This window comes from Myripristis murdjan, chromosome 14 (assembly GCF_902150065.1).
Source record: "Myripristis murdjan chromosome 14, fMyrMur1.1, whole genome shotgun sequence".
NCBI classification, from domain to species: Eukaryota; Metazoa; Chordata; class Actinopteri; order Holocentriformes; family Holocentridae; genus Myripristis; species Myripristis murdjan.
The window spans coordinates 22,391,181-22,405,557 of NC_043993.1; the positions used below are offsets into that span (position 1 = coordinate 22,391,181).

General features: G+C 39.4%; 1 protein-coding gene across 1 annotated transcript; it reads left to right on the forward strand.

The window, feature by feature from the left end:
• Positions 1 to 12,655: 12,655 nt before the first annotated feature.
• Positions 12,656 to 13,832, forward strand: LOC115371692 (uncharacterized). The gene is made up of 4 exons (XM_030069167.1): positions 12,656 to 12,817; positions 12,924 to 13,025; positions 13,315 to 13,512; positions 13,635 to 13,832. The coding sequence occupies exons 1-4, from the start codon at positions 12,656 to 12,658 to the stop codon at positions 13,830 to 13,832; spliced, it is 660 nt and encodes a 219-aa protein (XP_029925027.1).
• The last annotated feature ends 545 nt before the right edge of the window (positions 13,833 to 14,377 follow it).

Below are 14,377 nucleotides of genomic sequence, written 5' to 3' on the forward strand. Positions count from 1 at the left end.
GGCTCTGTGCACAGTCATGCTGGAACAAAAAAGGGCCTTCTCCAAACTGCTCCCACAAAGTTGGAAGCAGAGAATTGTCCAAAATGTCTTGGTAGGGTGAAGCATTAAGATTTCCCTTCACTGGAACTGAGGGGCCGAGGCCGACCCCAGAAAAACAAGCCCATAGCGTTATCCCTCCTCCACCAAACTTTACAGTTGGGACAGTGTAGTCAGACAGGGAACGTTGTCCTGGCATTCACCAAACCCAGACTCATCCATCAGACCACCAGATAGAGAAGTGTGATTGATCACTTCACTTAACATGTTTCCACCGCTCCAGAGTCCAGTGGCGGCGTGCTTTACACCGCTACATCCGATGCTTGGCATTGTGCTTGGTGATGTAAGGCTTACATATGGCTGCTCGGCCATGGAAACCAGCTTTGCAGTTACTGAGTCAGCAGAGCATTGGTCACTTTTACGCACCATGTGCCTCAGCACTCGGCGACCCCACTCTATAACTCTATTGCCCCTTTTCCACTAGTACCTACTCAGCTCGACTCAGCTCGACTCAGCTCGACTCTACTCGGTTTAAGAGCTTTTCCATTAGGTCGTAGTACCTGCTAGCAGATCCCATTTTAGCACCTACTCAGCCGGGGTTCCAAGCGAGCTGAGTCGAGCTGAAAATGTGACGTTAACGCCGTGCAGGCAACTGACTGGACAGGGAGTGACGAGAGCAACTCCTGCACGAAAACAAAACCCGACATTTAAAAAAAAAAAAAAAAAACGGCAACAGCGGCCGTGCACATTGATCGTCAGTGAAGTTGTCAAAGTCGGAAAATGGCAAGCACACCGCTACCGCAGTCAAATAAAGAGGTGGAGACTTTTCTGAGCTTGGTGGCAGCCCAAAGAATCCAGAGGGAGCTGGACGGTGCGCCGCCTTGCTATGACGACTCCACCCACGGCGAGGTGCTACTCAACTGTAATGGAAAACCACCTAAACCGTGTCGAGGTGAGTAGAGTCGAGCCGAGTCGAGCCGAGTAGATACTAATGGAAAAGGGCGATATGTGGTCTGTCACCTTGGTGGCTGAGTTGCTGTGGTTCCTAAACGCTTCCACTTTGCAATAATACCACTTGCAGAGATCGCGGAATATCTAGGAAGGAAAAAATTTCACAAACTGACTTGTTGCAACAGTGGCACCCTATTACATTACTATTACAGTACCACGCTGGGATTCAATGAGGTGTGGCCCAATACTTTTGTCCATTTAGTATGGACAAGTCAGTTACAAAACCCCTCACCTCACCTCACCGCACCGTAACATTAGATTAGATTAAGTTCCACGTTATTGTCATTGCACAGAGGACAGAGCCAACGAAATGCATTTAAGCCTCTAACCAGAAGTGCAAATAGCTTATTTATAATGTAAATAGTGTGCACAATGTTATAGTGTAAATATAAAAATAACAGTACATCAGGAGGAGAAAAAAAAGTTTAATACTGCAAAATTGCAAGAGTGTGAGACAGAAACAGAGAGGTCCATCAAGGTCCATATTGTGTATATGTGGGTGGGGTGTGGTGGTGTGCGGGTTAGCTGTAGTCCCACCTTGTCAAGTATCTGAAGTTGATTCTTACTTTAATGCTTTTGAGTGCACTGCTGCTCCTTAACAGCAGGTCAGGTTTAATGTTTCATATTGCATATAAAAGTGTTGGTAGGGCCCAAAGGGTCTGCTCAAGTATATCAGTTGAGATAAGACTAATATCTATCTATCTATCTATCTATCTATCTATCTATCTATCTATCTATCTATCTATCTATCTATCTATCTATCTATCTCATAATATAAATTATGGTGTTAGAAAAGTTACTGTTCTACATTCATATATGAGCTTGCAACAGAAGTCGATTGTATTCCTGTCATATTTGACAAATTGCTGGTAAGCCAAATCAGACTAATCCCTGTGAACCACTGCAGCCTATTTCTGTGTTTGGGGAACCAGTTGTGTGTATTCTGCTGGACTTTGTTGGTCTCTTTCCAATAAACAAATCTGGTCTTCAGTACATGCTGACAATGTTTGTGGCTATGAGCCATTTTGCAATGACTACACAAATGTCAGTTCAGCCACAAAACGTGACTCATTTCTCCCTCCAAGAACAGAAGATTTCATGGACAGAGTGGGTTTAGCTAAATGTGTGACAAAGCTGGATTTATTAGAAAGGCTCTGGCAACATTTATACATTGGAATTTCTGCTTGATTGTCATTTCCTTCAGTATACTGTTATGCCACGTGGGTTGAGAAATGTTCCTTTTTAAACTCCTTGTGTCTTTTCTTGTTGATTGGTTCATTCTTGGTCAGTTCTGCCCCCTGTCAGCTGACACATCAACTCATTTAGGACCTATCACAGACCCCCTCAGTCAGTATTTAGTGCCAAGCTGCACTGTAATAACAGTGAATAATAAACGTTTATGTGGGTGATTGGTCATAATGTATTAATCTGAAAACCATCTATAGCAAAGAGAACAGTGATAATGAAAGTGGACACCAAGGCTTTGTTCATCTTGTATATAACACACTCCATTTGAGTGAAAATTAGCTTCTTCTTCTTTTTTTTCACTTACTTTTCAGGGTCTCTTCAAGAGAGCTTGTTTGAATGTGTTAGAAAATTTGGATTCTTCTTCTTAAATGCTTGTCCTTTCCATATTGATTATGCATATTTTTTTTTGCATTGCTATTTTGATTCTCATTGCACCTGTTGTCAAATCCACTGGCTTTGCATTGCCAAGCACTGAAAAACCTTTGGTCTGAGTATTTTATTGATTAAACACTCTTTAAATTTTGATCTGCCCCTTTAATTTTCAGTGTTAAAATGGCACTTAAACACTTCATGCAACATAAACCAGATATTATAGTTAATATATATATATATATATATATATATATCCTGTGTATGTAATATGTAATATGTTATAGTTTCACATCAAGAGTGTAGCAGAAAAAGCAGTTTGTAAAAAAAAGGAATGAAAAAATGAAAATGGGAAGAGAAAGCAAACATAAAACTCAAAGGGATGTTTGAAACCACAAATGAATGAGACTGAAAATAGACTGAGAGTGTATTTGTGTGTCTCATGCAGGAAATTTAGCATTAGTGCATGAAGGGTATGGGGAGAAGAGGTTATGAAAGTGAGGGAAGCCCTTTTTGTGTGTGATCTGAAAGGGGTACGACGTGACTCATATGGTCCCCTTCCCCTTCTAAAACCACACTGTCACTCTCTGAGAACAAGCCTTTTTCTTGTAGAGGAAGTGTGAACTATCATCATTCATTAATGAACCTTACTTCACCCAGTCATCCCCAGGTTACTATGATTTAATTTTTCCAGTAACTTTTGCATAGGAGTTTTATCATTAAATATTTTGCAGTGATGTGGTGCTATATTTTTTTTCTACATAATATCAACACTACTTTGTTTTCACATTCATAAGTAATAAAATGTTATTTGTGTCACACTTTTCAAAACCTGGGTTACAAAGTGCTTTACAATTGAATAAAAAGTAACAAAAATACATTTTTCAAAAATGAAATACACATCAAAACAAGAAACAACAGTAAAAACATAATGACCTCATTTGTTTGCCACAAGGCTCTGTCCTTGTGTTATTGTGACATAATATCCCTATTCTAACCTTCAGATCGTACAAAATTGTACAACACTTTGGTCAACACTAGTTGTTAAATGTGCTATATAAATAAAGTTGACTGGACTGGACCTGACCTCCTGGGGAGCCTGTGAAGCCAGAACAGTCAAAGTACATCCACTTGACACAGTGAGGCGATGGTCGGCAGTCCAGTCCTGTGACAGTCAGCAGTCTCCTGGCCCATTCAGCATGTTGAATCTGTGGTAGACGCTGTTGGGGAGTGACAGCTTTCTGACTGGCAGTTTGGACAATGCAAATCAGGACGTAAGGAGAGAAACGGAAATGTGGTTGTGTTAATATTGTGCTGACTGGCGTGCAAAGCGCACTAACTAGAGAGAGGTAGCTATGGTAATCAAACCTTCTTCCACAGGTAAAAGACTTTCAGGCTGATAAATCCATAAACAGCTGGAGCTTCTCATCAGACATATTCCCGATTCGTATGAGTGGTGTGTTCATCGACTGTTTTTAGCAACAGATGTTAGGTGACGCTAAGCAATTTTCCTGTCTGTTGTGGTCACTGCTAGTTCTTTGAAGTTGGTTTGGTGTGTCTCCGCCCTTAAAAGACTTGACCGAGACCCTACATCGAGGACCTGAGGGGCTTTGCAGAGTTATATCAACAGGTTGTGAGGGATCATGAATTGAATACTAAATTTAACTGGAAGCCAATGTAATGAAGCCAGAATAAGGGTGATATGAGAATGGTGAGTAATCTTTGTAAAAATTTATATTAACTGTAACCAAGCAACATCTTCTTGTCTTGTTGAGGTGTGTTGATATGTCTGTCAAATTTCAGCAAGTTGATAAAAAAGACAGCTCGATATTTAGAAAGAAAAGCTCTGTTTTTGGCCAGAGAACCTGTGTGTTGAAATTTTTTCTGGAACCTGATCAGGGGCGAATACATGAACATCAGTTTTATTAAGGTTTACCTGAAGAAAATTTTGAGGCAACCAATTACTAATTTCAGCAAGACCCTTATGTGCAGTAATTACATTTGAGAGGTCACTGGGCTTAATAGTTAAGTAGAGTTGTGTATCATCAACACAGCAATTATAGAAAACACAACACTTGTATTAAGTGCCCTAAAGGAAGCATGCATAAAAAAATAAAATAAAATGGGCCTGAGAATTGACCCTTGAGGCCTCCCACAAGTCAGAGTGATACAAAAAACGTCCAGTTAGAAAGATGACTAAGTTCGCGACTGAATCAAATACATTTGATATATTTCCTTACTCAAGGTCCATGTTTGAAGTCTGTACTCAGCGCTTATCTCCTTTGTTATTAAATTCAAAATGGCAATAAATCAGTGTAGTATTAAAAAGTATAAATCAGAATGACTCACTCTGTAGCCTTTAAACCCTGGCTCTGAAGACTTTGAAATAGCAGTATCTTTGGATGAACTGTGTTTATTGTGCACTGATCTGACATGTTGTTGTCTTATTTATGATTGCACTGTTTCATCTCTCAGTTCCCAGCAGTACAACGAGGTGCTATTTGACTGTCATATGTTGAAAATAAATAAATAAATAAATAAACATACGCCAGATTACTTCTTGGCCATCAACCAAGGCAAAATGACCCAAAGAGGTGAGAGCAAAAATACTCCTATAAATGAAGATTTTAATAGTTTAAAAAGTGACCAAGTCTTACCAATGGGTGTTAGGCCTGACACATGTGCTGTGTTGCATAACCCCCCACCCCACCCCCACGCACCCAAAGTAAGCTCAGCAGAGGAGAGCTTTGACCAGATGCCAGCTCCATAGGGGATGCACTGCAGTGAATCGTGTTGTCTCTGCAGTCACAGAGCGGGTGTGTGTAGTTCAGTGTGGCAGGAAAGGAGATGCTGCCCACGTCACTGTTGTTTCAAATGATTAATCAAGTGTTTAAGTTCATCATGAGGTAAAACCTCCTTAGGTTAAAAGTGGCTGATGCAAACACAACCTCATTTAAATAAATTGAAATATGTTTTGTTTCATTTACAACAAAGGTATAATCTATCAGCACCATATTCAGGACAGCTCTACTCATATACCCATATAACAATGCTGACTTTATTTAAAAGATAGCATTATTGACTTGAATTTAAATAACTTAAAAGCTCAGACATACTGACCCATACTTAAAAACATAAACATACATAATTGTGTTATGGGTGCCATGGTTTTTGTGGGTTAATTGTAACCAGCAGGTAATAAATCAGGCACAGGGCATTTTTTTTCCATAGGACCAAAAAGTACCTTTGAACCCTCATGAACACTTAAGACTACCAACCTATGGTCTTAACTCTGCAGAAGTACAACATAAAGAAACTGGCTATACCAACCAGGAAACACTGACATCATGACAGAGTGAAACTGTCACACCACAAAACAGGTAGGTTAAAAGTCCTAATTCTCCAGTTTCTGGTATGAAGGAATTTACTAGAAATGTGTTCTACTTTTCCCCTCTTTTGCAACTAATTGCAGCTGTTACAGGCAGAGGCGTTTCATGCCAGTGCATGTTCTGGTGAACACCAGCTTTTTGTTGTGATCACAGCGGGAACTTTAACATTTTAGTCATCCCCCAGTTTCTGACTAAGAAGGTAATTTAATCATATCTTGGACTTTAGAATGCCTTTCACAGGCAATGGGGAAAAATATGATTTCTATCCAAGGATGGATCACATGTAAAAATATGAAATTAAGCTTTCAAAGATCATCAGCTGTAAAGTTTCCAACAAAGCCAAGACCTGAACAGCGATGTCCTTTCTATTGTGCAAGCATGTCGCCGACTGTGTGCTCTGTGTGTGTCAAGTTTGAGACTAAAGCGTCTAAACAAAGCTGATGCTCTGCCTGCTCTGTTCTGTGTAGTGGCTCAGAGTTCAAACAGCAGACCAGTATTTTGTTCAGTAAATCAGCTGTGGAATAGAGTGCTGTTTTTCAACTGTAGTAAAGTAAAATTAAGATTTACATAATTTCTTTCACAGGGAATCTCACATAAGCAATAAATCACAATATATGTACCAGCCTGTGGGATCCCTCAAGGGTCTATCTTGACTTCGTTGCCCTTTTCATTGTGTTTGCTTCTCCTAAGTCGCATTATTGGGAGGAATGGAGTTTGTTTCCATTGCTATGTGGATGATATCCAGCTGTATTTCCCAATCAAATGTGATAGCCCTCACTACTCACAGCCTTCACTTCACTGTCTTCAGGAGATTAAAGGCTGAATATCAGGGAACTTCCTCGTGCTAAACAGTAATAAAACTCAGGTTGTTCTTATTGGCTCTGTAATCACTATAACCGATGTCTCAGATAAACTAGGTCCACTATTCTCTTACATAACCCCCCACCTTAGAAACCTTGGAGTGCTTTTTGCCTCTGCTTTTAAATTTGATAAACATTAACTCTGTAGTTTAAGACAGTATTTTTTTTTCAACTGAGATTTCAAGCTAAAGTGGTAACACTTTACAATAAGAGTACAACAATTAACGTTAGTTAAAGTTACTTAATGCCGTAATGGTTAATTAACTGTTAGTTAATGATTATCATGGCATTTACTAATGTTAATAATAATCTACAATAACCCTTAAATAACATAAATTAATACCTTAGCATGAACAGCATTAGTAAATGATTCTTAGACACATTAGTTAACGGTTATGTGACAGCCCCTTGGCCCTGTTTGGACCAAAGACCTGTCTGTCAGAGCTCAAGCTCTCCTACGGTGCTGAGAGCTCAGGTTTTCCTTGGGTGCTGAATGAGTTGATTAGGGGGAATGGTTAGCACCTGGGATGGGGGTTGGCCTCCCCTATAAATTGGGGCCTAACAGTTATTCTCTCTCTCCTCCTTCAGGTTTGGTTCAGTTGGTTTTGGTTCAGGGGGTTGCTTTCTTCATACATCCACTCATTACACACACTACTGATTACTGACTTAACATTTATTTATCCTTTGCAAACTTAAGTTCTGCATAATTATTTTATTCACTTTATTAAATAAACTTAATGCTTGTTTTGAAACCATGTGTGGTCTCCACTTTGTCAAGTCCTAAGTGTAAGGTCATGACAGTTAGTTAACTGTTACTTAATGTTTATTTCCTGTTACTTAATGTTTATTACGGCATTAACTAACGTTAATTGTTGTACTCTTATTGTAAAGTGTTACTGCTAAAGTTAAGCCTGTTTTGTCTCCAAATGATTTTGAGAGGTTTATCCATGCCTTCATTACCTCACGTCTTGATTATTACAATTCTATGTCCCCTGGAGTCCATGAGTCATCTCTCTCGTTTACAGTATGTACAGAATGCAGCAGCCAGGCTTTTAACCGGAGCTCACAAGACTGCTCATATTTTCCCCATTCTTGCCTCCCCTCACTGGCCGCCTATTTGTCTTAGAATGCATTTTAAAGTCCTTTTTTTTTTTTTTTTTTTTTTTTTTTTTAAAGCTCTTTCTGGTTTTGCACCCTCCCATTTCTCAGATCTTTTACCCCCTCATGTTCTTGTGTGATCACTTCGATCATCTGGCCAGTTGCTTTCAGCCACTGCTCAGGCTCAGTTAAGACTTAGACGGGACAGAGCCTTTTTCTGTTGCGGCCCCCAGGCTGTAGAATAACCCTCCCCCCTCTTTCAGGTCCGCTATAGCTATTGAATCTTTGAAACCACTGCTGAAAATCAATATCTTCTGGCCATAGTATTGACAGGGGGTTACTCAGCACTGTTTTAATGTTCCGACTGGATATTAATAAAGTTGTTTTGTTTCCGTTATCTTCACAGTATATATTTTATGTTTGTTTCACATGTATTTAATTTTATATGTGTGTAATATATATTTTGTTTTTAATGCTTATTTTGTCTAATTCATCTTTTTAAATTGTAAAGTACTTTGGTCAATGTCTGTTGTTTTTAAATATGCTATATGAATAAACATGACATGATAATGCTGACCAAGTAACAGCTTATACAGCTGATTCTGACATTATGATTAGATATATGATTATATAGATATAGCAGCATTTGGGAAAGAGACTTTGTTCTCAAAGATTGTCAGATCTCTTGAATTTTTTTTTTTTTCTACAAATATTGGGTGACTTCCCACAGTGTATGGATTCACCCCTGGCTTGGAATTCACCTCCAAATATTGGTCTACCTCCTTTCAATTTTGTGCAACAGAGAGGTATTCCCTTAAGTGTGAGAGGAACCAAGGCATTTTGAAAATGTAACTAAAACACAAATCAGATAAATGAGAAGCAAGTTTTTGGGTTAAGGTAAGTGAAAACAAAATATTACAACATGGGAAGAATTTGCTACCTTTACTGCCTCCTAGTCAAAACTGAGGACAATGTACACACATCAACTGGAATACAATCTCACTGATATTGTAAACATCTCCAAACCTATTCACAAAAAGCAAAGGAAAATGTGTCAGGTAATGCAGACGATCAAATCTTCAACAAAGCTGATATGTTCTGGAGTATATAAGTGTAATCAGTGTAAACATAGATACATCAGAACAAAGGTCCACTGAATAGACAACAGAAGAAAGGGGGAAAACCTGTAAAAGAGCAAACAAAGCAAGACATCCCCCTCATGTGGAGGACACTGCACAGCAGCAGCAGCCACTGCAGATTCCAATAATCGTGATGAACCACTTGTTTCAGGTCTAAGAGAGCCTAAATTGCCCTGTTAGAAGAAGCAAATTTAAAGCAAATTCAGAATAATAATAATAATAATAATACATTTTATTTATAAGCACCTTTCTTGACACTCAAGGACACTTTCCAAAGATAAAACAAGTACAATAAAACAACAGATAAAAGCTACAAACGGTAAAAAGAAAAAAAAATGGAAAAATGGAGCAAAGCAGTTACAGAGAGTAGGTTATCTTGAACAGGTGAATTTTGAGTCTGGATTTGAACAGAGGAAGAGAGTCGATGTTTCAGATGTCTGATAGGAGTGAGTTCCAGAGTTGGGGAGCAGAGCGGCTGAAAGCTCTGCTCCCCATAGTGCTGAGACGGGAGGAGGGTACAGAGAGGTGGAGGGATGAGGAAGACCTGATGCAGCGAGAGGGGGTGGCAATACGGAGGAGGTCAGACAGATAGATAGAAGACAGTGCCAGAGTAAAATGATGTGTGTGGAGATAGTGGGACAGAAACTGTATTAAACGTAAAGCATTGTGAGGTCGGTGTTGTGTGGAATAAAGCACAACAATTCTACCCAACTAGAAAAGATGAAGTGTTATTACACAAGAAGAAAAATGTGGTGTCCACCTCAAAGTTTAAGTTTTTGTGGTCACTGGCAAGCTGATATGTCTTGAGATATAAATGTAATCAGTTTAACCCAGATACATCAAAACAAAGGTCTGAGGGAGGAACAATATCCTATGTATCTTGTCTTAGATATTGTGTCATGTGAATTGCGTAGTAAGATTGTCACAGTCATCAGATTTCTAATTAAGAGCTTCTCTCAGATGACTCCCTCTACATTTTTTTTTTTTTTTGTCACAAACACAAATTCACAAAACAATCCCCCCACTTTTTTTTTCTGCTAATCTGGAAGTTTCTCCAGAATGAGTGATAACTGCTTCAGGTATTACTCACTGTCAATCATGAGACTCTTGGTATATTCCCTAAAGATCTGCAGTCAAGTTTCAACTACTGCCTCCTGGATCAAAGAAGTTTCAGATTTTTATATTTTGTACACCATAATAATTTTCACATATGGCTGTTTAACTTAATAACAGTATGCAGAACTATATATCTGTGTATCATTTGTAGGTGAAATTTTACTTGAATGTATACACTTTATTAAGTATTACGTATTAAGATGTATTATCATGTATTCATATATGCTGTGAATACAATAATACTCCATAATGTTTTTATTCTTGTTTTTTTTTTTTTTTTTTTTTTTTTGTGAAGCACTTTGTGACAATGTCTGTGAAAGATACTGTATAAATAACTCATTAACTCATCAACTCATTTACTTTTTCCCTCGCCAAAATGACAGGGCTCAGTGAGGTATACTACACATCTACAGTTTAAGCCAATATTTCATTATTTATTGATATCCTTCAGATATTATACTGTATAGCCATCTCAGCAAATGGCACTGCAGTCATTCCAGTCCTGCTTGCCATGGACAGAGTTTCTGGAACAACCGCAAACAGATGTGTTGTCTGCATGAAGCCCGCTGTAATGCAGAAATTTATTAACCACTATATTTGGCAACTTACTGTAGAAGTTCCTCACCATGAATCATATTGGTACCCACATATCCTCTGAGAGACAAAGAGTGAGAATGAGCGAGAGAGACAGAAAGAAAAAAAGAAAAAAAAAAAGTCCAGACCATGTGAGAAACCGAAAGTGAGAAGCAGATAAATATAAATACTGTAAGAGAGCCTCAGGCACAGCATGAAAACATCTCAAATCAGCAGTGAACCAGGTCTACAAGGTAAGCCCATCTTAAGCGTGTTGTTGATTCTGAACGGGACTTTGGTGGCTGAAGCATTTGTAGGTCTACTGTGTTATAATAATTATAATTATTAATATATGAAGCTATTGCTGTTTGGGGATTTGGGTAAACAAATCCCAGGTGGCTGTAAATGAACAGGTAATTGTAATCAGGACAGAGGTACAACAAATATGCGGTGTATATTATGGCAGTATAAAATACAGGGCTATTTATTGAAAATATAGCCTTGTACTTCAGCCTCTGGGTGTTGCTCAAATCAAACTGGATGCTGGTATATCCTGACAGATGGATTAGCCAGGAGCATTACTTGCTGTTGCTTAATGATGGTTACAGAATGACATATTAAAATACAGGAGGGATGCTCTCTATGTCTGATCCTGTTCAGTCTTCATGGTTCCAACTTTGTGTAGAGACAAGCTTTGCTTTGATCTTGAATTAACTACCCCTGTGTGAACTGATGGTATTAATTTGTTTTATGGTTATTTATGTTGAGCTGTTATTACTAATTTTACTGTTATTATTATTTTACAGTATTATGCCATATTAGTACTGTGTGGGATTGGGAACAAAAATGCATTTGAATACAATGGGCAAAAAAATCAGTCTCATCAAGTCATATAGTCTCATATTCAGTGCTTAAATCCTGTTTTTCCAAACACGGTAAAAAAATCTGTCAGCGGGATGAGATAATCCCACTTGTTTCCAAATGTAATCAGACATTTCTCTGAATAAAGTGTCATTTTCTTGATACTATTATAAGAAAAATAACAAGTTAAGAATCAATGTGAGACAAAATGGCTTGTTAAGATGGAGATTCTTTATTTTGCCATGTCATATTTTTTTGATTCTTGTTCATTGGTAATAAGCGCCGCCCACACATTAATCAGAAAAAAAAATGCTGACTGTTCTACTGATTTTGACAGAGCAAGCTCTCTAGAAAAGATGTTCCGCTTCTGGTCTGTGTGTATGAGTGACGGTTTCATTGCCTACACTCTTTGCTGTCCCCTTTGGTTGTGTGTCAGGCCTGCTGACTTTTGTTGTGCATTGGAGAATGACTTTTCCAATGCAACAGGGCAGCGCTGATTCCTTTTCACATGTCACTGATGTCTGTGGTGGTGGGTTTGTGCTGTGGGTATCAGACCCTTCACTGACACTTTGGGGTGCAGGGCCTCAGGAAAAATAAATTGCAAATCGTCCTCTTAAAGAAGGGAGACAGTGTCCTTTCTGAACCAAGGTACCCCCGTCTGTGTGGGTGTGCTCTTCTGTAAGGGGAAAAACTACTGTTACTGAGTTGCACAAGAGTATATGAGGATGTGGGATGTGGGGGTGTGAGGCTGAAGGAAGACTTCCCTTTAGAAATAGCAATAAACATCCTGGACAACTTTTGGTAATTTTCTGTAAGTTCCTATAATTGTAGTGTTTGAATTACTGTATTTATCAAGAAACACTAGCAGTTACACACATCTCTGCTAATTTATTGAATCAGTCGTATATGACAGTATATGATGTCACACGTGGATTTTGATGATTATCTCTTGCAGATGACAGTCTGGTGGAGGTCTCTCTTTCCCCTCTGCTACATCCTGAGCTGTGTGCAGCTGTACTGCGCCTCATCTCAAGTCCCCCAGAAGGCCAAGTACAACTACTCCTTACGCCTCACCAGGCTCACCCGAACTGGCGTCCAGCGCCTGCTCAACACATATGTGAGTGAACTGGACTGGCCAGTTAACGTGAGCTCTGCCCACATCCAAAATGTAAAAGACACCATTTCTACCACTCTTGTAATTTCTATTATCTTCTCCCTTTTAGAATGAGCAGCAACTGGGAAACAAGGATTTTGAAAACAGAAGTCTGAGATTGAGCAGCCTGCCTTTGCTTTCTACAGAGTTCGACAGCTGGCTGAGGCTGACGGTTGGTATTGGGCCTTCTGTATTAAATTGGAATTTCTCCATTCGGTTTCAGACTGTTATTCCACAACAAAAAATATTTCCCTAAAACTTCTGAGGATTGTCCATGTTTTGAATGATTAGCTCTTTGGAAAGCATAGTGAAACCCGATGACTTCATCAGAATGTCTGCCCTTGCAGAATAGCAGCCTAAAACTTAAGAAAATTTGGACGGAATTCCCCTTTTATTGCTTCAAGCAAAGAGTGAGGTGGTTTGTGTTATGTTTTGCTCATGTAATGACATGGTGCCTTCAGGACTGGGAGCGACTGCGCACTGCTTCCTGGGATCTGCACACCTACTGGGACATGCTGGAGCGGAAGAGGAAACAGCTGGAGGGGGCGGAGGGTGAGCAGATGGCGGGACAGCAGGGCCAGTCCACCATGACTTTACTTCAGAGCATAAAGAACATTCAGCTGGACCTGAGGGATCTCATGAAACAAGTCAGCTTTCAGGTGCATACACACACACATACACACACATACACACATACACACACTCACACTTACTCTCTTACTCTTGTCACTTGTGATAACAAGGCTGGTCCGATAATGTTTTGTTGTGTCTTCCTGTGCAGATGAGCCACATGAACAGCTCTAGTGTGAACCCGACAGCATCAACACCATCACAGAACCCGCCCCCAAGCTACCAGCCGCCTTCTAACTTGACATGGGCCAGCCGGGTGGAAGGTTACATCATTCTGAGGGATCTAAACCTCTACCTCATCAAGTTGGCAAGAGACTTCCTCTTGCTGGCCTCAAAAATACAGTTATGACTCACAACTAGAAGACAACACTAGGACCCCAACACAACACACATGCACACATCCATCAATGCGTGCGGCAGCACACGCAAAAGTTACAGACAGTTGAACATGAACTGTCAGAAAGTACCTAAGAAAAAAACGGTGACGGTGATTGTGATAACCACAAAATTCAGTCAGGAAGACCATGAGCCAAACACTGTGGACTAGTAGAGATTCTCAGTTTAGAGAGAGTCTGTGTGTGTGTGTGTGTGTGTGTGTGTGTGTGTTTTTTTTTCTAAATGCAGCATTACTGTATGTGTGACAGCCCATTTGGGTATTTCCCGGAGTTTCTGTCTTTTCACTAACTGTAAATCAGCAATAAGCTCCCAATACCAGGAGAGCTCTTCCCAACATCCTCTTTTCCGCCAGCCCTCAATCTACCGGACTTTCCAAAGTTAAAAATATCTCTCTCTCTCTCTATATATATATATATGTATGCTATTTATTTACATATTTATTACATGCTATTTATTTCAGTGTGGTCAACATTCAATTTGTTTTTTTATTTGTTTTTA